Source organism: Apteryx mantelli, chromosome Z (assembly GCF_036417845.1).
Source record: "Apteryx mantelli isolate bAptMan1 chromosome Z, bAptMan1.hap1, whole genome shotgun sequence".
Classification (NCBI taxonomy): Eukaryota; Metazoa; Chordata; class Aves; order Apterygiformes; family Apterygidae; genus Apteryx; species Apteryx mantelli.
Window position 1 is genome coordinate 67,575,609 of NC_090020.1, and position 25,694 is coordinate 67,601,302.

The 25,694-nt window shown below is 38.8% G+C and overlaps 1 protein-coding gene across 4 annotated transcripts in view; it reads left to right on the forward strand.

Moving 5' to 3' along the window:
- Positions 1-25,694, forward strand: part of SLC38A9 (solute carrier family 38 member 9) — a 51,987-nt gene that overhangs the window by 8,878 nt on the left and 17,415 nt on the right. For 2 of the 4 annotated variants that reach the window (XM_067315237.1, XM_067315234.1), the window contains exons 2-11: positions 1,126-1,273; positions 9,756-9,888; positions 10,462-10,583; positions 10,727-10,790; positions 10,903-10,996; positions 12,143-12,313; positions 15,193-15,252; positions 17,486-17,683; positions 19,929-20,036; positions 23,956-24,062. In XM_067315237.1, the coding sequence (XP_067171338.1) occupies positions 1,170-1,273; positions 9,756-9,888; positions 10,462-10,583; positions 10,727-10,790; positions 10,903-10,996; positions 12,143-12,313; positions 15,193-15,252; positions 17,486-17,683; positions 19,929-20,036; positions 23,956-24,062 (1,161 nt within the window). In that variant the 5' untranslated portion in view covers positions 1,126-1,169. Of the gene's footprint in view, positions 1-128; positions 197-1,125; positions 1,274-9,755; positions 9,889-10,461; positions 10,584-10,726; positions 10,791-10,902; positions 10,997-12,142; positions 12,314-15,192; positions 15,253-17,485; positions 17,684-19,928; positions 20,037-23,955; positions 24,063-25,694 lie in introns of those variants that run through there. The other 2 variants (XM_067315235.1, XM_067315236.1) reach the window with 2 other exon arrangements.

Consider the following 25,694-nt stretch of genomic DNA (forward strand, 5'->3'; position numbering starts at 1 on the left):
GGGTTGTTCCTTTGGGGTGTGTTTCCATGAGGATGCAGAAGGCTGATACGCACCTCATTCTTTCTGCCTTTCTCCATCCCCACCCCAGGCTTCAAACATCCTCTAATTATCTTGTGCCAGCTCTGTTTCGCATCGAACCCTCCATCAGGCTGTCTAACTTACTAAAGCTTCAGGAAACTGTCCCTGTGAAAAGCAGGTACCTTTTTACCATTTTTGTTTGAAGGAGTCCTGGCTCAGGAATTCTTCAGGAGATAGCAGGGATGAGAGCTGTTAAAGCCATTATGGCTGTTCAGCTGCATGCGAGCCCCCAGTGTGTCACCTGACTGCAATCCAGTTTATGGGAATAGAATTCCGTCGGTGTAAAAGCCATCTGCTCCCTATTGTTTTCTCAGGAGTACTCCGAATGCATATAATACATTATTATCAGTGCATTATTAAACAGCTCGTTGCCTTTAATTCAATGAGTCTGAGCATGGTAGACTGCTATAATCTTATCTTTATTCTGGGAAGTACTCTATATGTATTTTTTGTGAAGTTTGAATTAATTTAATGAAACAGCAGTCTTTAATAACTGTGGTAAACTGTTGTCAGCTGTGCTTTTACAAATTGAAAATACCTCCTTTAAAAATACATGATCTTAGGCTGGGGTGGTCAGGATTGGAAAGGAGTCCCATGCTGTGAAAGCCGTAAGATAAGACCTACATATGAATATACTTAACTTTAATTTGCACATGATGGACTTGATTCTCAGCTGTCATAGCTCAGAGAAAATTCAAATTCTGAACCTTGCTTGTTGCAAACATGTCAGGTCCCAATATAAACTACAGCATCCATCATATTCCTTAAACTTGCATTGACTGTTGCAGTAGTAAAAGAAATTAAGAACACAAAGGCGCACTGACCACTTTACTTAAATGGGTAGGGTGTCGTAAAAATATTGTCACTACTGTACCTGACCTGTGATGTTTACATTATGAAATAAGAATTTTCAAGTGGCAAGTTGAAGTAATTTTTGTGGGTGCTTTCACCCCAGGAGCTTGTGCAGCGGTGGGATTCTGCCTGTGTTAAATTCATAGCAAGTATGCAGTTTTACTTAACTATAATTGTCTCATTTCCTTTCTTTAGGTCAAAATAACTGTCAGAATCTAAAAGAAGCATATTCTTCAAATATGGAAGAGGATATCAAACCTCTTTTGATTCCTGTGGGAGGTGATGAAAGCAATTATGGAATCATGAATATACAATTTGATCCAGAAGATTTTAAATGCAAAAGGTATGAGGAAGGCTAAGCATGCAGAATGGTTATACAGTAATGAGTTGTTTGATCTTTGCCTTTAGAGACAGAACCCTATAAAGACAGATAGAAGACGAACGTGTAGAAACCAGTATCTGGATACAAACAGTTCCTACTTTGTGTTTATGTGATGTTATTTGTAAGCACCAGAAGAACAGATGTGCATATTGTTTTTTGTTTTTAAGGATGAGACTTTTCTGTTGACATCACTTCAGGGACAGTGCTCTCGTAAGAATTCGGCATGTGCCTTTTAAAATGCTTTTCAAAGACTGAATAAATATAATGGGTACGTGCTGAAGCACGATATTTTTTGATTTAGCACAACAAACTGAAATGTTGACTGTGCAAGAAAGCTTGCCAGACTGTGTAGATAAATGGCTGTCAGTATGTGTAAATGGCTCTGTGTGCATTCTGCAGGTGATACTGGGAAAAATACATTATTTTCTTATACTAAGGAAATAGTTACCTTTATTGCCTTTGAGACAAGCTATAGTATTCTTTGAGTTGGAGCAAGCATGAAAAATTTGCCAGCCATGCCTGCAAAAATAATATGTGTCTAGCCAAACTGCAGTGTTACACATTTTCTTAGAATTTAACAGCTGTGTCCCCCGAAGGAGCTCTGAATAGGACTTCCTCTGCTATTGCAGTTAGGATTTCTGTGAGCTGTTGCTGGTCCAGGAACCAAAACTGAGATCAAAGAGGGAACTTCCCTCTTCATGTTAGCTGAAGCCGCCAGCTCTGCATTGTTAGATAAGGAAACAGACCCTTGCTACCTCTTGGACCTTATTTATGCTCCTCTACCTTTTTTTCCCCTTTTTATCCAGCATCGTTTCAGTGGTGCAGTTTTCCTAAAGGAGCTGCAGATGGCACTGTTGTATCTCAGATCCTTTTGTTGACAGCCACTTCAGCAGAAGGGAGAGTTTTCGATGATAGTGATTTTCTACTGTCTCAGTCTGCAGCTTTGGAAAGTCGTGAGAGGCTTCTTCTAGGTTAGCCAGGGGCTAAACAATTTGTCACCTCTCTGAGAGCAAGGGAAGAAGGATGGAGGAAGGACAAGGGTCTTAGTTGGCTCAGGGAGGAAAATGTAATATGGGTTCGGGCATGTACAGATTTGTGTATGCGAAGAACAGAAAACAGTAGAGTACTCTGGGATGGGAAAAGGACATGTGCAAAAGGAATTCTTGTTTTAACTTGTGCCTGAAGAATGTCTGAACCCCTCAGTGGCCAACGGGCATAATAGGTTTGCTAATTTATATGGCTTTGGGGAGCTGCTTGTGTCAAAGGCGGCATGTGTTGTGTTCTTGAAGGATGGGTGTCAGGTACTGCGGTAAGAAAGGAGCAGTGAGAGAAGTTCTCACCTTTGTGATATGGAAATGCCAAGATCCACTTTTGAAAAGTGAGATTAGCTATTGTTTCCTCACGGGGGGGGGGGGGGGGTTGTGGAGGGATTTTTGTGTGTGATTTCTTATGTTTGGAGACTCAGCTTCATAAAAGGTATAGTTGGAGGACTTCATGTTTCACCTGGCATTTGGTTCCCTCCCCCAAAAGCAGAAGTGTGTACTCTGATTGAGTTTTGTATCACCTAGCTTGTTCTTTTCCAAGCATACAGAGGCACAAAGATGAAGGACATGAGGCCTGGGATATCAGGAAGGCCTGGAAGTCATAGGGTGGTGCCAAACAAAGCTAAACTCCATCTCTGTAGGTTAGGAGGAGGTGACATAATCTTTAGAAGTAGAAATGGAGAACAGGCCATCAGGGTTGGCCTCAGGCGTGGTCTCAGAAGTACTGTGGGGGCCTTGTAGTCTTGGGAGCACGGCTGGCAGGGCTTGTTCACTAGAGCTATAGGAAGTTATAGCTTGAGGGAGAGAGATTTATCTTGTATAAAACTACCGAATAGTGTAAGTGCAGTAGCAGATAATATGCTCTGCTTAGTTTGCTCCTTTTTTTAACCTGCTTTTCAGAAACTGTGATCAGACGTAGGTGGGTGGTCATTTTCAGCATCCTTATTTTGCTTTGAAGTAGCTATTGAAGTGTTTTGTGTGGCTTGTTTATAATCACTGTTTGTCTTTCTTGGTGCTATTTCTTTCTTTTGTTTGAGTTCTTTTAGATTTGGCTGCACTTCCATAGTTATCTGGTTTTCTTAACAGCACGGAGGGGCTGGGATTTTTGAAAGGCATGCTTTCAGTCTTTACATAAGAACAATGAGCTAATTGTATTTTAGAGTTGTAAATTATTTTGTCTAGTATTCTTCTGCAAATTTGGGGAATATATAAAGACTCTTCTAATCCTCTTAAAGTGGATGTTATTGTTCTTCACAATGCCTGTAAGGACCCCAGTTACTCACATCATGTTAGGTGTGTTTTGCCCATTTTGTAGGTTTTTTTAAAGCTAGAATATCATTGCTGCAGTGGTTTATTGATGCTTATTGTATTCAAGAGAGGGAGTTTCTTTTTTTGCTTCTTCCTGCTCTTTAAATCTTAGTGTCAACAGATACTGTAGTTGTTTTCAGGAATACTGGAACCTCTAAAGAAACGAAAGGTGTTTTGTGTTAGTTGTTTTGCATATGAAAAAACTTGACAATGCCCCCTGCTAAAGGGAGAACAAGCCATCTTCCTTTTTTTTCTCTTATTCTCTTGACATCGCATAATTTTCTTACACAATGCAGGAGAGATCAGTAGGTGAAATTAAATATACATATACATGTCTGTAGATGGCAGTCAGGAAAGCCTTTTTCATTCAAAAGCAGTTCCCTTTTATTTTCAGAGTTGTTAAGAAATTAGAAAAAGCTGACAATGGTAGGGACTAACCTGTGCAATAGCTACAGTTTCTCCATTCAGTGTGCTGTCTGACCTCTTAAAGAAGTTGCATTTGCCTTTCCAAACCCACGTGGTCTTTTTAGTGCATAGCTTATCTTTTCATTTTTGTGTGTTGTCAACATCTTTACTTTCTTCTAATTCCTAATTAGGCCCGACTGATTAAGAACCTTCTTACTTGCTGTAAGAGAGATGTAGAACAGCATGGAATGCTTTGCCTTTGGCACAAAAGGGAGAAAGAATAGTGCTGAAAATGAGATATGATCAAGCTTGTGATTCCGTATTTGTTAAACCAGAATATGTATCCTGTGAGCAACAGAGATGACTTAGCATTGTGTTCTGAAAGGTTATTTTGGTTCTGCTGCCATCAAGTATTTTAAGATACTTGCATGGTCATGCTGTAATGATTATAATGATAATGGAATTACAGCTGTGGAAAAGGTGTAAATAAAATGTGTAGCCATGGAAGTAAAGACATAGGATACACTGTAAGCTTATGTAAATGATGCTTAGGTAAATTTAGACAGCTTAGAAAGTAAAAAAGCAAATGCAAGTCATGGAATTTTTGGAACTGGTTTCCTCAAGATAAGCTCTCTAACATCTGTGGTGTTCCTCTATCCAGATAGGCAGCTCCTGATTATGAAATAATTTTTTATGTTATGGTACTTATTTTAATTTCAGTGATAATGAATCAATTCTACTCCTTGATCAGTTTCTTCTGTGCCATATGCAGTAGTTCTGTAACAGTTTGGTAACTGTTTAAAAGAAGAAAGAGAGGAATTTGCTAGCTTTATTTCTGTGTAGTGCTTAAACAATCCTTTCATGTCAATCAGTTATTTTTCAAGGATATGAGATATCAAAGAAATCTCTGTAATAAGCTGAAGTTGATTTTCATGTTCTTTTTTGGAGGAGAGGAGAGAAACTGTCTTAAGTATCCTGTAAAGAGTTTATTTTTATTTGTATTTATTCAAATATGAAATGTTTATATAATTTGAAATCTGTAATACCATCTTCTAGAGCTAAAACAACACACTAAAATGAAGATTTCTCTTATGTTGTAAAGGATCAGTACTCCCAATTAGTACTTTCGAATAGATGTCCAAAATCAGTTGTTTGCTATTTAAAAGTAATTTAACAAAGGTCCTGGGAAAACAAAATAATTTAGTTTTAAAACTTACTTGAAATATTTATTTGCCATACTTCTCCATTGTTTTGTGAGATATAGTGCATTTCAGTAAATGTCCAAAAATAATATATGACAATAAAGCTTAGAAAATTCTGGTATTTTGAATATGCAAAGTCATATAAATTGCAACAAAGTTTTTAATTTTAAATAGTTGTTTTATTTTCCCTTCAGTTTTATTGATGTGGCCTTTATGTTCACGTTACACAGAAAAATATAGACTACAATTGATTTTTACTTGGAGATTATATAGTAGGTTAATATAATAGGCCTGAGAAACTGTTTAATAAATTTTAACCTTTGGAAGTTCTTTATGAAGCTGTGGTAGTGCCAACCAGATCCTTATGGTTGCTAGCAGTTGCAAGATTGTACATAGTTGCCAAACAAATTTTGCTATTGTGTCCTTCCCCCAGTCCTCCAAATCCAGTGCTTGAATTTTACTGGACACAATATTTGGAAACACCTTTAATCATGAGCATCTTTTTTCATTTCACTTGCTTGCAAAAATCATAGCCCAAGTTCACAGTGGACAGAAGCCCTCTCCTTCCTTTTGCTGGGCCAGTGCTAGACTTCTCATTTGCTGCGTTCCTTCGTGTGAGAGAGCCAGAGCTGGCAGACGAATGGTGTTGCAGGTTTGCGGGGACTGGTGGCCAAGGCAGCATGCGCAGGGTATAGTGTATAGGAGGGGTGGACCTTCTGCATCTTGCCCATGCCCACTGTGCCGTGGAAAACAGCAGGGTTTTAGTGGTGTGTTTGCCCTGGTAAAAAGCATTGTTATTTGGGTTAGACATTGAAATATAAATTGTAATTGTGTTTCTTAGTGTAGATTTAATAAATTCATTGGAGACTATATTCTATCTCGATGCATAGACAGTCTGCACTGTTTTGCATTAATAGTCACACCCTCCAGTAATACAAACTCTCCCTTTCCCCAGATTACATTGTCACTCATCCTCTTCATATTCCTCTTGCCTTGTGAGTGTCTAATGTGATTGCCAGTCCAAAAAAGACAGTTCCCTAGGGATCTGCTGGAGCTGCTGATCCTTGCATGGACAGAGTGCTTGGCTGCTAGACTTAAGGTCCCTAGAGACAGTTTCACAAGATACAGCCCAAATTGTATCCTACCTGCTTTGGGCATCCCGGGGTAATCCTTTGAGAGCTATTCAGACAGATGTCTGAGTATGCCCTACAACCAGTCTTTGATCTGGGTGCAACTGGGGGGCCATGAAGTGGCCTCGATCCTAGACAGGGTGCTACCCTCCCCTAGTGGAGATTGGAGAGGAAGATTGCATCCCAGTCTGCCCACATAACTTCTGAGTCAGGCTGATGTTTTCAGCGACATCTCTAGCAATCACAAAACTGATGAGGGGAAGATCTATTTAAGCATAGTCACTTGTTCGGTAGGACTGTAGGTGCAGTGGTACTCTGAAAAACAAAAACAAAAAATTCCTGCCCTGCCTCTCTAATTATTCCTTTAGATCATTATCATTCTCAGCAGTTGCACACCGGAAGGGAGCAAGAGGGGGGAAGCAGCCCAAGTGCTATTAGCATTAAATATGTGTGCTCTTCAGGCAGGAAGGAACAGCAACAGATAAACTGATATATAGAATTTCCTTGGCGCTGTTTCTTCCCCCCGCCCCCCCATAGACTACATTCTGAATCATACCTTTATGTTTTGTACTGGACCATAAATTGCTTGTTCAGTCCAGGCTATCTTCATGCTGCTGAAGAAAATAAAATCTTTTTCTCTAAAATTTTCCTATGTACAGATAGCTATTCGTATTTTTTGCTACACATCAATTTTTGTATCCAGAAGAGCATATTTCTTTGGTCTTGGACTAACAGCACTGCTTTCCCCATAAAATAAGATGCCAGATTCCCATTTTCTGTTCTTTATCTTTAAGGTCATCCATGGCTTTGACTTGAATTGCTTTAAAAAATATTCTTCCACTCTCTCCCCATCTAGAAGAGTTTTAACAGCCATGTCAACAGTTCTTGAATGCCATTCCAAAGGAAGTCTTTGCCACAGATCTCCTTTCTTTGAAGCAAAATATAAACCTTTCAAAAAATATACAGTTTCAGTGTAACTTTTCCACACCAGCAATGGAAGATTTAGGGGATGTACCAATAATACTAACTTGAGGTGGGGAGAGAGGTAGTCCTCATGAAGCTCTTTGTACTAAGCAGCTGATGTGTAAATAGCAAATACTTTTCATGTTCTAAATAGAATGTATGCCAGTGATCCAAAAAGAAAGCAGCAGAAAGCTCACTCATGGGGGCCATTCAAACATATTACAGTTTCTCTTTACATAGCTTCAATCTTGATTTTACAGCTCTTTTAGTGAAACATTTTTCAGTATGATTGGAACAGCCCAAAAAGTTTTGAGCTAAAACAAGTAAAGCTCCTCGGAGCTGACAGTCCATGAATATTTCTGTTTGTTACCTACATGTGGAATTAGCTGGTGTGCTTCAGAATTAAATTTTAAGCAATAGTTGTAGCACTCTTTTAGTTGGGGTATCTCTCCTAATTATTTATAGGAACACCCCAGAGGTCCCCACATAAAATCAGCATTTCCCCCTTCATTTCATTGACATTTGAAAAAAAGTATCAATCAGGAATATTTTTTTTTAATTAAAAATGTATTCACTTTCTTCTCAGTGCATGGGAAATAACTTAGAAAATCTAAGCTTTTTTTCATAATGAAGAAAGATGTGAGAATTAATGAAGTCTAAGATGAAGGAAAGAATGAATTGCTCTAATTTGTGCAGAAGCAAGTTGTTTTTCTCTAATTTGTGAGAAAGAAAGTTTTTTTCTGCTTTTGTCAGTTTAAATTAGTTCCGTAAGTATTCATACCTCCCCTTCTCCGTTAAGCACACAGAAATGAGGCTCCGATGTTAAAGGCTTGAGGATGTAGCTTCATCTCTTTAAAAGATACAACAACAGAGCTTCATTCCTTTGTTTACCTCCAGATAAGCATTTGCACTTTGACACCACCTTTTAATGATTCACTGGGAAAGAGAATGAGACCTCTGCCAGGAGAAAATGGTATCCCAGATCTAAGGAGAGATTGTCATGCTATTGAAAGCTGTGGCAGGAGGGGTTGGCCAACTTCCTTTGTAGTCTGGGCCACAAATGGGTATTGGAAAACAGTCAATTCAAATAGGCTTTGCACTTACTACAGGAAAAATGGCATGGATTCATTGCAGACTTAGTTTCTGCTGTTAGTGGCCTGAAACTCTGGTTGCAATACATTTTTGTGGGTTCTGCTTTGGGGGTTCTTGTTTCTAAATGATTTAAACACCTGCCTTAAATAAGAAGGTCAGAATACTTTTGGGATTGCTTTAGAAATTAAAAGCACTGGTGAAAGGAAAAAATAAGTGTAGCAAGGCTTTACAGGTCATCAGTATCCCTTCTGTTGTTGTCCAGCCTATCAGTGGCTGGAATGAATGTCTCAGTGTAGTATGCCTATGCACAAATAAATTATACTTGCTGTTTTTAAAAATATATATTAGTTGCAATATCTTAATCGGGATTACATATCTCTGGTAGTGCCTCTTGCATGGAGTTAGATTTATGTTGTGCTGCAACTTCAGGAGCAATGCACGAACAACTGCAGCTTTCCCTCTGCTTGCTCCATACATACGTGTACACAAAGAAAACATGGGCTGTGTAGCTGCATTCTTCTGCAGTGGTTATGACCCTGCCTGCAGTCTGACTTTTAAGTAGAAAAGAGTGGAGGGAGACCACCTGAATTCTGTACATCTCTGAATGAGAGAGATTCTCTGCCCCATGTTCTCTGTGGTTAATCTAATTAAATTTGAAGTGAAATTTTGAGGAAATCATGAGAACTAAAAATGGACATCTGTTGTTCAATGATTTGTGCCAAATTCTATTCTTGTTTACATTGGCATAAAGATAGCATGATCACATTGACTTATTTGTGCTTGTTATTTTCTCTGTTAAACACAGTTCGATACAGTGGTTTTGGCTATATTAGTAGTTCCCAGCCTTTCTATAGTGGGTCCTCATTGCCACCCCTCATTCTTCTTGTCCTCTGTGTTCTTTCTGCTTCTGCATTCTCACACCTCCTGTTTCTACCTCTGTTCCTCATCACTAGCTCTGGCGACACCAGTTACAAACACTAATAAGTTTGGCCAAGCTTATTAACATGTAGTTTTGGTATGACTCATGGTTGAGAACTAGTAGACTGGATATTAGGCCTGAATTTTGATGCTAAGTTGCCCCGCAGAATCTGGGCAAGAAGTCATTTTAATATGGATGATGTAAACACATGGTTCATTTGTGGGTAGCACTTTCCCTCATGGCACTGATGTTTTTGCATTTGCTTTGTGTTAGTGAATGAAAGATTCATCCTGAGTGATGCTAAACTGTTCCCTGAATTATATGTTAGCTGTAGTGTTCTCAGGTTTTTAATGTTTTTCCTTTTATTTTTTTCTCCTTTAGACCATTCCATGTAGAGCCTACAAACATAGTTAGCGTGAATGATGACATGCAAAGAGTCACTGATGAAGCCTCAGCAATGAATAAGCGGATTCATTACTACAGCAGGCTCGCCTCTCCTGCAGACAGGGCATTGGTAAGGCAAAGACAGGGCCAGATTAACTGAGTGGTTTCTGGCGTGTTGGGTCTTGCACAGCTTAGGTGTATAAAAGAAACACAAAGGTAGGGGGAGAATTACTTTGCAGCTTGCTTTTAAGTAAATATCTAGTAGCTGAGGGCCTTAATGAGGTTTTGTGTTACCAAAAGTCATGACTGACTTCTTGTGCAATATCTTCACTGTCCAAAGAAAAGATACAAACAATTTGAGTTTTGCAGCAGTGGTCCAGGCTGTCCAGATGTGTGTATTCACTCCTGTTGTCTGTGAGTGGATTTAAACAATGGTCAGTTGTGATGATTGAACTTGCAGTGTCCGTGTATAATATGTTAGAGGTGCTTTGCAGAAGAAAATCTGATTTTCTGCTACCCAGCTTAGAATTTTGGTAATTGTTTTTTATGGGTTGAAAGTAATGCAGTCCAACATCTTTTCTTTAAAAACACAGTTTTTGTGGGAAGATTTTGTGTTTGGCAACAGTTGGCTTGCTGTAATTGGAACAATAATTATTCTGACATTACTAATAATTCTTCTTGTTCTTTTTTATCCATCTATTAGATTGCTCCTGATCATGTACTTCCAGCTCCTGATGAAATCTATGTGTACAGTCCATTAGGAACTGCTTTTAAAATTGACAGTTGCACAGATGGCTATGGTAAAAACTCCAGTATAGTGACAATGTATGTTAAGCACCTTCCCGTATAGTAGCCAGAAAATGCATTATTCTGAAAGTAGTGTATTGTATGCTTAATTTAGGTGAGAAAATAGTATGGAATAAGAGTGCTTCTTAAGTCATTCACTGGCTATTTTCTTTTCCTCCTAGATTTATGATATGGAATACAATGATGGGTACATCTATATTAAGTATCCCATGGGGAATAAAACAGGTAAAACTAGGGAAAAAATATGTTTATGAAAATGTTTTCTGGCTTGCTCTTGTTCACTTTGTCTATAGTATTATTGATGAATGAAGTAAACCATATTTCTCCCTCTTAACAGGCAGGCTTTACTTCTGGAATCATTCTCATCTTACTGATGGGCATTTTGACACTTTATTGCTGTTACAGAGTTGTGAAATCACGGAATATGATACGTAAGAAATGCAAAGCTTCATAATACAAACATTTCCTCTAAGTGAGAAATCTAGAGATCTAATAGATTCTTAGTTTGTCTGTCTTTCTACTTACACCTGACCCTCAAATAAAGCTGTTCCTTTGAATGTCGCTCCTTTTGCAGTCTGGATCTAAGCTCTGTAAATTAAATGTCTTATTTTCTCTTGTTAGATTATTCTTCATTTCCTTGGAACTTAAGTATTATAACCAAAATCAAACTCTAACAAGCAAGCTTTAAGATGCTCATTTACTAAGTGTTTGGAGACTTATGGAGTTATGAGTTCCCACTGCCTTTCCATAAGCCCTGTCCAGTTCTCTGCGTGTATTTCTGAGCACGTTCTGTAGTAGGAGAGGGTGCACTGTAGCTGCTTCCACCTCTGTGTTCTGTACTACCCTAAGGTTTGTGTATAGCAAAGAAGAAAATGTCCAAGTCTGTTTCTGTGTAAAAAGGAACAAGATGCTCATTATTGAGCTGCCTGAAAGCTGTAATACTGCTGTCTCTAAAATGCGTACAGCTGACTGCATCTGTATACTGTGCATTTGGTGGTGGATGCAATTTATGGACTGTTGCCTTGCTGACAGTATTTCTACTTTGAATGTACTTTCATTGTTCAAAACCCATTTTGCAGCTCTTGTAGTTGGTGCTTTTATGTGTAAACTACCTTCTGATTTACTTGAATGAAGGCAATTAAGAGCCACTACTCCAATTTGTGACAACTCATTCAAGAGTGTTGTTGAGGACTAGTTCATGGTCTGGCCTACTCTGCCATAACTTCTCCTGGAGGCTTTAGGTGCAGATTTGCGACTATGCCTAATTCTAGTGTTTCTGAAAGTACTCAGAGTTTTAGTATGGCCAAAAAAAAGTCTCTACTTTTTCAGGCTCCTTCAGTCGAGCACCCAACATTAATGTAACAGCCAGTTTGGAACAGAAGAGTGTTTCCTGACAAGTGTTATCCTTTAAAGTTAGTGCATTTTCTTAGCATGAGGAAGCACTGTGAATTTGTGTCAGAATATTCTCACACAAAAAAAATCCTGTTATGAAGAGTCTTAATATCTAAATCTTTAATGTAATTTTTTGTTTAGATATGTTTACATTTTTTATATCTTCTTTTTTATATTTTCTTCAGCTCTAATAGATACCTCGGACTGGGAATTTCCAGATGTTTGCAAGTATTATTTTGGATCCTTTGGTCAGTGGTCAAGCCTCTTGTTTTCTATGGTGTCACTTGTTGGAGCCATGGTAGTTTACTGGGTGCTTATGTCTAACTTTCTGTTCAACACAGGAAAGTTTATATACAGTAAGTATTAATATTTAGTTAAGGTTTACAGCTATCTTGTTTAAAGATCAAGACTTTGCTTTACACTGACATGGAATTTTCCAGTTTATTAATCTTAAATTTCTGTTACTTTGTGTGAAAAGTTAAATCAGAATAGGTAACTATGTGTGAGCTGTGGGCACACACTGGTGCATATTTTCAAAGCCAGTTTCTCTATCCTTCAAAGCGTGGTTCTAATGAGAGACATTTTAAGTACTAGTCATCTGACTTGCATGTGAGTAATCAGGCTTCTTGGTGTAGTTTTAACAATGTGTTTTCTTTGGTGGGCTTAAAAAATCCTAACCTAAGCCTAGCTGCTTATTCACACTTCTTATTTTCACTTCCCCCCTTGTTTGCACTGGTGTAACTATTTGAGCAGCCATATGGCAAACCAGGCTGTTGAAATGGTCCAGGTTAAGAAAAAGAATCTCTGCCAAAAAAAAATTCCATTTTAACCCAGATCTCTGCAAGCGCAGTTACACTGCTGCCATACAGTTTCTGTAAGCATCCCTGAAGTGATGATGCGCTGTAACACAGTGAAAGAACAATTCTTAGTCTGACATTGCTGCAGAAGAGAACCTGTCAGGTAGTTACACCCTTGTACATGCACAGGCCCACAGGCTTGCGTGGATACAATCAATTAGGTATGTAGAGCTGTGGGAATAAATGATGGAATTGAGAGCTTTGAAAGTCTGAATCATAGCGTTGAATAGTACAACTAAGATTTAAGAGTTTCTGTTTTCACAGTAATTAACAGATCTCTTTTGATTTTGAAGCAAATAGCAGCACAGATCCTTAAACCTCTTAAGGTTTACTTAGGGTTCCCACCATCCCTGAAGGACATACATTACTTTATTGGTTAATGGCTGGTGTGTTTTACAGCTGATCTAATTCATACATTCCTAAGGCTATTTCATCTTAGGGTTTTTTTTGTTTTATAATGTTAACATATTAATCATAAGTTATTCTAAACCAAATTATTCTATGATTTTCGTAAGTAAACCTCAGAATGCTCAAAAGAGTTCCTTTACTAGAAAAAAAATCTACTTTTCTATGTCCTTATCATGTTATTTTATCACTTAACTATATTCTAGAGGGGTTCTTATTCAAGTTATTTGCTCTGTGGTAACTTCAATGGTTGGAGTTTTGTCCTAACTTTCATTGTGACTATTTAATTATTAAGTTATAAAAGTAATAATAGGATGTGGGTTTGACCCATTGGCATCTTCTAGCCATGTGTTTCTAGGTTATCATAAGCAGGCTACTGTATTTAATTCTAATCCACTCAGGTGACTTTTTGTTTACTCACACAATTCAGGTAGGAACAAATCAGTTTCCTGAGGGAGGATGTTCTAGGACATAGTAATATTTACAGAATGCAAAGACTCTAAGCAAAATATGATAGCTTGTCTTTTTTTTTTTTTAAACATAGCGTCCTATGTTTTTGTTCTGTTTCTTGTTTTATTGTGTGTGTGTGTGTGTTTGTGTATTTTGGAGGTCGTAGGTCAGAGATTTAAGAGAGCGTTAGGAGCACATTTCTAAGTGCGTAGTCTTTTGCTCTTAAGATCCATTCAGTGAGTCTATCTAATTTTTCGTAGCAGCAATCCCCTAAAGGATTCAGACACCCAAAACAGAATCTCTCGTGTAACACTTAATGTGCCGCCCGTGAGAATGGTGCTTCCTGTGCATCTTCTCAGGGTGCTGCCACTGCCAGCTTGTGTTAGTTTCTTTGATACACAAGTAGAAACAATTCTTTGGGCCATAGAAAGAGTAGGATTCAGTTGATTGACTTAAACTTCAGATTGCAAAGAAGGAAATTGCTGTCCAGAAGTCTGGAACTGGCAAAGTTGCAGAAACTCGAAAATACCTACTGTGACAGAACAGTAAAGTATCACAGGAGTGTACTTGAAACAAAGTAGTGCTAGAGATGACTGTAGGTAGTGAGACTTAAACCTTTTTCCAGAGATTCCCTTACTTATAATACAATGGAAAAAAGTCCAGCAGCCTCTTCTAAAACAAGATTAGAAAAATCAGTAGGGGAAGTTTTTTCCATATAATACTGTGTGGACTAAGGGTATGGTTCCATAAACCTTTTTTCTATCCCAAAAGAGGCTCTTTTTAAGATGGATCTGTTCACTAATCTACTATGCAGCACTGCAGACAGGTTGGCTGGGACAAGCAAAGGTATACTGGGGAAACAAGAATGAGCAGCTGGGAGGGGAAGCGTGGGGACTTATAAATGGACAGGGCTGCTGAGAAGAAAGTGCAGAAGGGTGGGACTAGTTTAAAACACTTTGTGCTAGAAGTAGAACATGAAAACCCTTTGCTGCGTGTGTGTGTGTGTGTCATTAGGCTCATTACAGTACAGCATTCAGGAGAAGTAACCATCTAGGAAACTACAGTACTGTAAAGTGATCAGTCTCAAAAAATGTCATCAATGTTCAAAAACAAGTGATAGAGACTCCGTTTTTAAAAACAACAATATAATTAGTGTCTGAATGGAGGCTCTGCCTCCATGTCCAGGAGAATGTCACAGATGTCGTGAAAGATTTTCCCGATAGTGCTTTGTTATAGCTGTCTTAGAAAGTGTTGTCAAAAAAAGCTCCAATATGTGAGAACTGACACAAATAAGCAGTAGCTTTAAAGGCAGCTTCAGATTCTTTCAGATTCCTAGTTAAACATTCTGGGTTTTTAAGATGAAAGTTCAAAAATACCTACTTGGGAGTGAGGGGTGCAAGCTGCTGTATTATATCTCTGTCATATTCCAAAATGTTTCCTTAACTGATTTTTCTTAAGGCAACAGATAGCAGTCTAATAGCAGGTGTAGAACATCTATCATAAGATTTTCTTCTTCTTTTCAGACTTTGTTCATGGTATTAATGTAACAGAAATTGTTCCTGGCACTAATGAAAGTAACAAAGGTAAGAATCACTTATTAGTATTGTGTTCCCTGTTTGTTTGCAGGGGCTTAAAGGCAAATCAGCATGGTTTCATGCCTAGTTTTTATCCACGTTTCAGTTATAAAATGTAATTTAAGGTCTAGCTACCTATTTTTAAAAACTAATTTTTCTATCTGGGATTTGTATTTCCACAAATAACTACATACTTGGCAAGCCTAATAATTAAAACAAAAAATTGGATGCAAGGCTTAAAGTAAATTACATGTTTGTGTACCCAGCTAGATTGTCCTTGAGATCATGAATGTTAGACTTCTAACAGTAGTTGTACAATGAGGAATTCCCTTAAGGAATTTTAACTTTGGCACCCCGAAGCTGCGGCATGGCTGATCTGTTTGCTTTTGAAAATCTTGGCTAGGGCATCTGTGCTCCTCACAGCTCTACAATATTCTTTTAAAAAATGCTGTAACCACAGCTTTAATGATGCTGAACACAAGAAGAAGCAAGTGTCAAGCTGCACAAGTGTCCACTTGCTTTTGGGGAGAGGCTGACATTTTCATGACTAAGGCAAAACGCCGCAGCTGAGTATGGAGATAGGTCTGCTGAGAAATCTTAAGTAGACAGAATAATGTACAATGAAGGTAGGAGCTCGGATATTGTCAGCATCTGATTTTTATGCCTTTGTATAGTAACTGGCCATGTAGTTCTTTGTTATGAAGCAGTAAATTATCTCTATCCCAGGTGCATATGGGAATGGGGAAACATTTCAAAACCAGTCAGACAGCTGTGTGTCACAGTGCTGCAGCATTGTTTCTGGAGAGCAGCTGTTTAGAGTCAGGCAAAGGAGTTGAGAAAACTTTGAAAACTAGTTGATTTGCATTTGAGCTTGTGCTGAATCCTGTTTCCTCTACAGTCCTTACCAGCTAGGCACCAATAGCTACTGCTGTGTTCTTCCTTTTGTACTCTCTTGCTTCTGCTGTTCTGTCCATTCATATACAGCAGGAGGTATAACTTAGAGATGAAGTAGAAAACCATATTCCACAGCATCTTCCAGTGACTGGAAGATTTAATTCAGCTGCTGCATAAAATTAAGGGCTGTCAGATGTTTGAATGGCTCTTGGCAAGGCATTCAGGGCTAGCAAAGAGATCAGTAACAATGAAAGCATTTTTCAAGGTTTGTGAAACGATCCTCTTATAAGCAATGGAGAGAAAGCAAATGAGAAATCTAAGTAAAGTAACGTGATGGTCTCTTAAGAAGTTTGATAGGACATTTTCTACACCTTTTTCTTTGTAACAGAATAGGCATGAAGCTAGTGTGGGAGGGAGGCTATGAAATATTATGGGGTGCCAGGATTCAAAAAAGGAAGTAAGAGAACAATAAGACAGGTTCATATTTCAGCACATAATTTTGTAGGCATCTCTTAGAAACAAATGCTTGTATTAGCAATAAGCAAATAAACCCCTTTTCATCAAGAGATATTTTTGGTTTTCTTTGTCCCAGTCACTCGTCCAGGTGCTGCCAGTGATGAGCCACCACACAACAGGACATTCCCTTCTGGCAGCGTTATGATGCATATGTCAAATTGCTTCTGCGGTGTTGTCTAGCAGTGAATTGCTTGTATCTGGCAAGGCACCAAGGTGACAGGGTGTTTTGCTTTAGTTCATGAGTTTTAGACCTGCTATTGATTGCAGCAGCTTTCTTGTCATCCTCAGCTTGTGTGTTCCCAGGGCAACATACACTAATACAGGCTCTTCTGTATGCAGAGGCACTTGCATTGGTTTGTATTATCTTATTTAAGTGTGCAGAGGCGGATCATGATGCTAAATATGCATCCAGACGCCAAGGTGCACTGCTATGACTGGATTCCAGCACGTGCATGTGGGCATTGAACAGACACACCTAGTTGTAGTATGTGACCTTTAAGGCTGATCCTGTGCAACAGCTCACACTACAAAGGAATTAGCATCTTGCTTGCTTATGTTCAGCCGAAAACACATTAACGTTTGTCAGCTTACCGTGCAAGGACCCTGGCAGTGTAGCCTAGCAGTGAAATTTTAGCACTGAACGCCTGATAAAGAAAAAAATAAAAGTAGTGTTACCAGGGTAACAGAGCTGAGCTGTCAAACATTGCTTCTGAGTGATCCTACTCCGTCCTGCTAAAACACTTCTCTGAAGTTATGGGCTCTTGGTTGTGAAGATTATGTGCAAATAACACTTTTTTTCATCAGGGGATATTTTTGTTTTCCTTTGTTCCAGTTATTTGTCCGGGTGCTGCTAGAGATAACCCACCACAGAACGGGAGTGTGACATTCCTTTCTGGCAACAATACAGGTTTTGAGCTCTTTGAGGAGTGGTGGGACAAGTCACGAACAGTACCATTTTACCTGATTGCTGTTCTTCTGCCCCTGCTAAATCTGAAGTCTCCATCTTTCTTTGCAAAGTTTAATGTCCTAGGTAGGTAACAAGTACTCTGAAAGAATAGGTTCATTGTGGTTAAAATACCTACAAGCAGTGAAAGCTACTCTAGTGAGCAATTTTCCAGTAGCCAATATCCTACCTCAAAGTAGTTCATTGATTGGTTTGTTAAATCACCCACAGGCTTTCTGTCCTGCTTTGTTTGCACCTTGATATTAATGAGGAGTTAATTTTTTTTCTTTTACTTCCTTGATAATCCTGTAAAACAAGTTCTACTGTATTTACGACAGATTTTTCTAAACTATGGTACACATACTTCAGAGCAGCATTTGATGCATGGTACCTTGGCACAAGCAGTCAGACATATCCTTCATCTGGTAAATGCTTCAATGCAGATGGTTACTTTCAAAGAGTAATTGCCTTTGACCTGAAGTTGTTTGCTACCAATCAGCTGGTTAATTAGTAGCAACATTAGTCAATCACTGTAACTTGCTGCTGTGCTTTGCCACAGCTCCCTGTTCCCTGGTCTGTTCTGTGCTACAAGGACCAACATTTGTCATTTGCCCTTGTTTCTCTGTCTTGAGATACAAACCAAGACAGGGATTGGTAGGGGGGAAATAAAGTGCATGGATGATGGGTGGGGTTGGTCCCAGTTTATGGAAAAAGAGAGGTAGGAGGGCATAGTGTTGAAGCCCATGGTGAAGAGGAGGCAAAAAGGAGATGGGGAACACAGAATTGGTTGAAAAAGATAGAGGTGTATGGTAGAGGGGGTAGAGGACAGGGAATTGAGGGCCTAGTTTGTCTTCTGTTCTGGTGTGACACCTACTTAGAGCTTGGATCTGCTGCTGCTGGAGCTGCCAAATAAAAATACAACATAGGAACTTGGATAAGTGACAGTGCTTCTATATAAAAAGTAAGGTTTTTGTATAGAAAATATCAGGCATTAATAGATTAGGAATAAGAAAATACTTTTTCAAGTGAGATCTGGCCATAACTGTACCTGTTTTTAAAATATGCTCAAAGTGTATTATCATGGGCAGCTATTTTTTATTTAAGGACTAATCTGCAGTTATGAGAAATTTCATGTTTTAATATTCAGAAGATTAATATGTAATGCAAAAACTGTTCAAAGTTGCCTTAATTTTGGTAAACCTTAAAGCTTACAGTACAAGGAAAAGTGGAAGGCAATTTTTGAGGTGCTGAAATAAAAGGGTTTTTTTTTAACTGATCTTTACCCTTACAGAAAGTTGAATAATTAGGAAACTACAGGCTATTTTAGCTGTTCACCTGATCCTCAAGTACAGAACCTTTTCCCTACTTAACTCCTGGATTCCTCTCTGTGTAATCAAATGAAATATTTCCTTAATTTATTTTGTAATCTTGGAGATATTGCTGGAATGAAACAGTGTCTTCTCTGAATCTGTATTCTAACCTATATAAGTGAAGGGGTAAAGAATCAGCATTTACTTATAGCCTGTTCTCTGACTAGCAGGATTGTTAGCTGAGATGTTTCATCACAGTAGTCTTAATTACTGTTGATGTAGTTTCCTTCAGTTTTTGGGTAGTTATTATTGCCCTTCTTCTGTCCATGTCTCTTTAAATGACAGGAGCCAAGATCATATGCTGTCTGTCCCACATGCAGACACAGGAAGACATTTGTATCCATCTCTGATCTTACTTGTAGTTCTCATGCTGTGCAAAGTATTGCTGGGTGACTCTGGACCAATCAGATGGAATACAGATCCTGTGTGCTTAGGTTATGTTCAAGACAAGGATTAAATCCATAGCGGTCAAATGTAGTTATTCAGCTTCTGACTCTCAGTGTAAAGTTTGCAATTACAGTTAGCATTAATTGGTATCTCACTGTGCCATTTGGTTCAAAAGTTAAGGACTGAATGGACACTGTAAAACCTGCACTTCCTCAGCCGGCTGTGTCCCCTGTCAGATTGAAATCCTGATAGCTGAAGCTGGAACCCTTCTTCTACTGCCTAGAGACCTCCCTACTTACCCAGTGCTGGGGATTACTGGGCACCCCATCTACCATCACTAATGCAGCATCTGGAGAGTATTAAACATACCGAGAGCTTGCATGGGTGCGTGTTGCTCTTTCTCTCTCTCTGACTTCTGAGCTAAAAGAAAGGAATTCACACTTACCCTGTATTTTTAAGAATGAATACCAACCCTAACTGTTTGGACTTCTGATAATTAATAGGCTGAAGTAAGAATAAAACAGAGCATACTTTCTACTGTTTTATGGTGTTTGTTTGGCTCTTGTCTTGTTTAGGTACGGTTTCAGTTGTCTACTTAGTTTTTCTTGTCACTGTGAAGGCTGCTCATCTCGGGATCCACTTAGAATACAACTGGTTTACAGAGAACGAATTTTTTGTAGCAGGTAAGATAGTTAAAATGCAGTAATGAAACATGTATATTGTGGGGTTTAGACTTCTTAAAGGAATTCATAAATGTCTGTCTCATTTGCCTATTAACACCTCTGGGAGGTAACCAGAGTGAGGAAGTGCTGTCTGATGTTGCATCTAGAAGCTCAGGAAGGATTTCTTGTGACAAAGAGACAGGGAATCCCTTTCGCAGTGATGTTGCTTATTTAGGAGACAGTATCAATGCTGGAGAAGAGGAGGAGCAACCATTAGAGGTATCTCCAGCCTTTATCATGTAACAGGGAGCTTGCCATAGCCTCATCTCACCTATATTATAGTAAGTTCTAGCTGCTGTGTTTTCAGACCTTACCTATTTCAGCAGTAGTTACAACTGACAAACTTTAGATAGACTGACTGGTAAAGGTGTTATAAATTCTCTACACATTGTCTTGCTTAAATGAAGTAGCTTGTTCACCATGATTTATGAGTATGCTTTCCCTTACTTCCCAACCTCTTGCAGGTTTTAGTCCTTGCTCTTAGCCCTTCGCTTTTAAATGCCTACTAGCTCTCCAGTATGTTTATCTTTCCTTTCTTTAAAGTATGAGTTTCTCTTCCTCCCCTTCCCTCCCAGTGATATTACAAATCACTGTGTGAGATGTCACAGTCATATAAGCAGTGCTACTGCATGAACAGGGAGCCTAGAGAGATCAGTTTCTTGTTTTAGGAGACTTGGAAAGAGGGATCAGGGCCAGGGTTTAGCTGTTGTTTCCCCGCCCCCACACTTTACAACAGGAAAAATTGCACTGCCAGTTAGCTTCGAGGAACTGTGTGCTGTCCTGCTGAATTGGATCACTCTCAAATGCTTAGGAGCAAAAGTAGTTTTATCTTTCTTTAAAAGTTACTTATTTACTTCAGTAAGGCAAGTTCAGAGATAGGTAGGCACCTTCTTAGGATTTCTTCTGTGGTTTTGTGTCATTCTTCCCAGCAGTATGTGGCTTAAGTAGCAAGGATACTTTTAGTTTCCTAATCATGATAAGCGCTGTACTAGTTTTACACAGGGGATGCAAACTATTGTTAGGACTGAGAATGTAGAACTGAAGAAGAGAATCAGAATGATTTAAAACATTAGGAAGAATTTTAAATTACTATAGCAAGGTGGGGATCAAAACAGAAACACCAGAGCTGTTCCACAGTTGGCAGTAGAATCTATTCTAATCTGTGAAATCATGATAACACACTGTGGCAACAGGCATTCTAGCTCGATAGCTAAACTACAGGTAGTAGTCACTGAGTAAATGATACAAAATTCGTTTAATTTAAGTGTGTTCACATGAGAGTTGCGTTAGTCTTGCAGCAGTTATGCTTTTTCTTCTTCTACCACTCCCATTTGGTTGATTCAGCTCTACAGTTGAACTTAAATTGGTCTGATAAAATAATAAGCCAAATAAACAGCTTAGTGTATTCTGTGTATTTTTGGCAAGGAACTCTGCTCATATAACCCACTGTCTTTCTTCTCCCCACCTCTCAGTGGGAAGAGCTGTCATCAATTCTGTTTATTCATTCTTGCATGGCTGCTGAAGGTCATTGCTTCCTCATCTTAGACAGGCTTTTAGAACCCTATTTCAAGATCTGAATGCTGAGAAACAAGTGAAAGTCTTGGTAAAACATTTTCTTTAGCTCGGTTATGTCACTGAGAAGGAAAATGATGGTCTGTTCTGGCTTGAGTCTTCAAAGCCAAGCAATTTTTGCCAAGTATCCCTTTGCACAAGACCAACACAGATGCTATGAGGATAAATTGGATGTAAGAAAGTTTTCTATAATTCCCTAAGAATCCTGACTGCTGCAACGTCTGTACGAACATATAGATAGATATAGGTAAGGTCTGAAACAGTGCAGTCTGTTTAGTCTGTTTTCCTCCATCACTGTGTTTGCTTTTAGAGTGTATTTTATGGACTAACAAATTACTTTTGTTTGCAGTGTAACAATTTGGATTTCAAAGCACTGGATGATTAGCATCTATGTTAATGACCTAATTTATTTTGGTATGGCATTATTCTTAATGCTATCTGTAAGTAGAAATAATATGCTAGCCTGCACTGCTCAAAGTCAGTAGGTAGGTAGACCAAAATGTTTAGTCTTGCTCCAAAGCAAGATTTATGTAGACAGGGAGAACTGCTGTACATAGATTCAGGAGTGAAGGCTTGGCAAGTGAAGAGTTGCCAGTATCCAAAGTCTTACAGTAATATGGGATAAAATGAGTTTTTAAGAAACTGGATTCTAGTTAATGATTTGTTGGCTTGCTACAAGATTTGATTTCCAACTAGCTGATGAAATCAAGAAATACAAAGTGCTAAAGTTGGCCTCTGCTGATGGTACTGCACACAAAAGCTAAGATTTAAAGAAAATACAACAGGGAAGTTAGGTAAAATACAACGCACTGCTGCCATCTCTCTCTGAGAAACCCCATATAACCTTTCTCTGAAAGCAGGGTTTGATTGTGAACTGTACCAGCAGTCTTGGTGAATTCATATCTGCAGATTCTTTGTAATGCAGGAGAAAATTCACCCAAACTATGGTTCGCAAATAAACCCACGTAAACCAGAAACCAGACTGGTTTTAAGTGTCTTGAGGTTTGAGTCCAAAGCTCTCTTAAGCAATCTTAGTATGAATTATAGTAATACATATGTGCTGCAGGTTACTGTAAGAAATAGAATACCCAGTAGTTTGATGATTTTGGCAATGTGACTAGTACTGCTAGGAGACAAGGTCAGCACGTAGCTAATGCATACACATCCAGCTACAACTGGTTGTTATAGTGGTGGGGAAAACACAGTGCTGAGAGAGATTCTGCATCTGTCAGTTTGATTTTATTACTGAGATTAAAGTAGTGGAAAACAAGCCCAAGACTCGCTTGCATTCTCTGAGTTCTCTTGGTATCGCATCATGCTGGTTAGATACTTTAGATGCAGTGAATCCAGCATAATGCCCTCCGGAAGGTACGTTCTGTCAGGCTGGAGGAGCCCTCTGCTTAATTACCTGGGGTGCCTTTACCTTGCAGATTTCATTGCAGTTTAGAGAAATCTGGTCCAGATGTGTTTGCCTGGAGCTCTGTACAATTTGATCTGTGAGGATTTGTGAGACTTTGATAAGTGTATTGCTGCATTGCTGGATGCTTTCCAGAAGCTGAGCTAGCTCAGGGATCTCTAATTGGTATAACACTCTGAAGTGTAGGTGTATCCTTATATATTACCAACCAAGATGGTGCTTTATTGATGTTACAGCACTGGTAAATTCCTAGAATATTTGCAGCAGTTCCAGAAACACAGTCTTGTGGACATAATGCTTTGAGTATGAAAAGAAGCAAAGCAATGATATTCCCATGGAGACCAAAAAAAAAAAAAAAAGTAGTAGTGGGGTATGATAAGAAGTTCCTTTGCCTTTCTTAGTGCTCTAGTTTGGAAGCAGCATCTCTTGTTTACGCATCTACAGCTGTCAGTTTTCTACTTGTAGCATAACTAACTTGTTGATCTTGGTCATTCCAGGAGACAAAAGATACCTTCTCCCTGTTTCCTTTCTCAGGGACTGGTACACATACAATCTCCCTGGAGCTGATTCCTGCCTCAAAATGCTTTCTAATTACACTGTTGAGAAGCAGAAAAGCTTTATATAAAAGTCCAAGATTAACCAAATAATCTTTGATTGTTGAGGTCTTGTCAGACTCTTGGAGACTGTTATATAGTAACCACTGTCTTCATGCATTTTGTACTTCATGATTAAATATCTGGATTCACTATGCTTAATGACAAGATATTGTCCCATTTCAACATGGCAGTTCACATTTCTGGCAGTAGACTCCAATGCTATATGTTCTCTGCATTTTGGCATTATTTATTTCACAGAAGCAAGTTATTAACACACTTTTTTTCTCCCCCTTAGAGTTCAGAATTCTGTTTCCTCAGCTCACAGGGGTTCTGACACTTGCCTTCTTCATCCACAATTGTATCATCACTCTTCTTCAGAATAACAGGAATCAAGAAAACAATGTAAGTAATTTCACAAGACTTTGCTGATTTGTATCTAGATTGCCAGGCGACACTAATATTTTCTTGTCTGCCTCTCTTGCAGTTCATCCAGGGACTGTAATAGCTTCAGAAAATGTAAATTTCTCTTGTGATCTGATAAGAAAGCAGTTATACATACTTTTCACTGGCTGCCAGTGAGTAATAGATGCATTACAAATTTATTCAGATGAAACCCCTGAGGAGGGGTGCAAAATTATTTGTGGTCAGACTGACAGTAAATGGACAAATTATACACAACAGGCAGAAGGCTTGACAATGTTGTAAGGCTCCAGGAAAAGTGACAAATTTTAGAATGAAAAATGGTTGAGCATTTTGAACATAGGGCTAGTTCTAGTTAAGGGTTCTGAATGCTAATGTTGGAGTCTAGATAATGTCTTTTTTCAGAGTTGCTTCAGTAGTTTTCTGCCACAACTCAAGCCAAGGTCAGTAGGGAAACCTGACCTTATTTAAGAAATCTTTGAAGTTGAAGCCTGGTTTGGGAACCTGTGTGATATGTAGGCTTTGGACTGGTTCTTTACTCTTTGAAAATGTTATGTCCTGCTTATCTAGATGAAACTGCATTCCTCTTTAGTATCTTCCCATCTTATGAGGCAGGCAGGAAGTTTTCTTTTGACTGGTAAAATATAAAATGAAGTAAATATGATAGAATGTTAGAGTCTTAGAGTACATTTTTAATCTAATTATCGTGTGTTTTTCCTCCCCTACTTTGTCCAGCTTCATCAAAATCTTAGTTGGAAAGGTAACTATGTTGACATACAAAGATTTTTAACTATTATCTGTATCAGAAGCTGGTACATCTGATTCAGAGGTGAATTGCAGGTTATGTGCCAATGCAGTAAGATGACATTTTGCTTTAATAATCCCCAAGGTAACTTTCTTGCCCTTGTAAACCAAGGCCAGCTGAGAGTGACCCCCCTAGAAAGCTTCTTGTGTTTTATGGGCACTTCTGAAAGTAGTTTAACAACTAAACAATTGATTAATGGAGCTCTGGAGAAAGACAATTTAGTAAATTTCTTCTCAAAGAGTTTTCTTAAGAAACTCTTATGATGTGGAAAAGGGGCAAGTTTTCTCTTTCCTGTTAGTTTTGGCTTTCAAATTCTGAAGGAATAATCACTCCTGCAATCAGTCCTATACGCAGAGGAGGCCTAATGCCTCCATACCACCTTCAAGACTCTTGCTGTGCCTATTCCTGCTCCACTGACACTGGAGGAAGCAATCAGAGCTCCAAAGAGCAGCACCTGGAATATCATCCAACTTCCTTTTACTGTGTTAAGGATGAGGAAACTGCTGCCTGTATTTGAATCAGCTTTTCCAAATGCTCCTCCTGGGATTTGAGCTGGATTTCCAGGTCAGCCTTAGCATGCATCCCAAGCCCTGAACAAGACTCGCACTGCAGAAAAGTGTTTGAATTGCACAGGAAGAGCACCTTCAAGTATGGCAGGAAAGATCTGTAATGGGAAGCCAAATGTGCTTAGTTCCTTCAGGAGCTTTATTTGGCTGTAGATTCCTTTGCTTATACAGGGTCACAGTAACTTTTAACATCACTAGACAGTATTCATAATTTCCTTCCTTGCTGTTTGTAGCTGTGTAGGA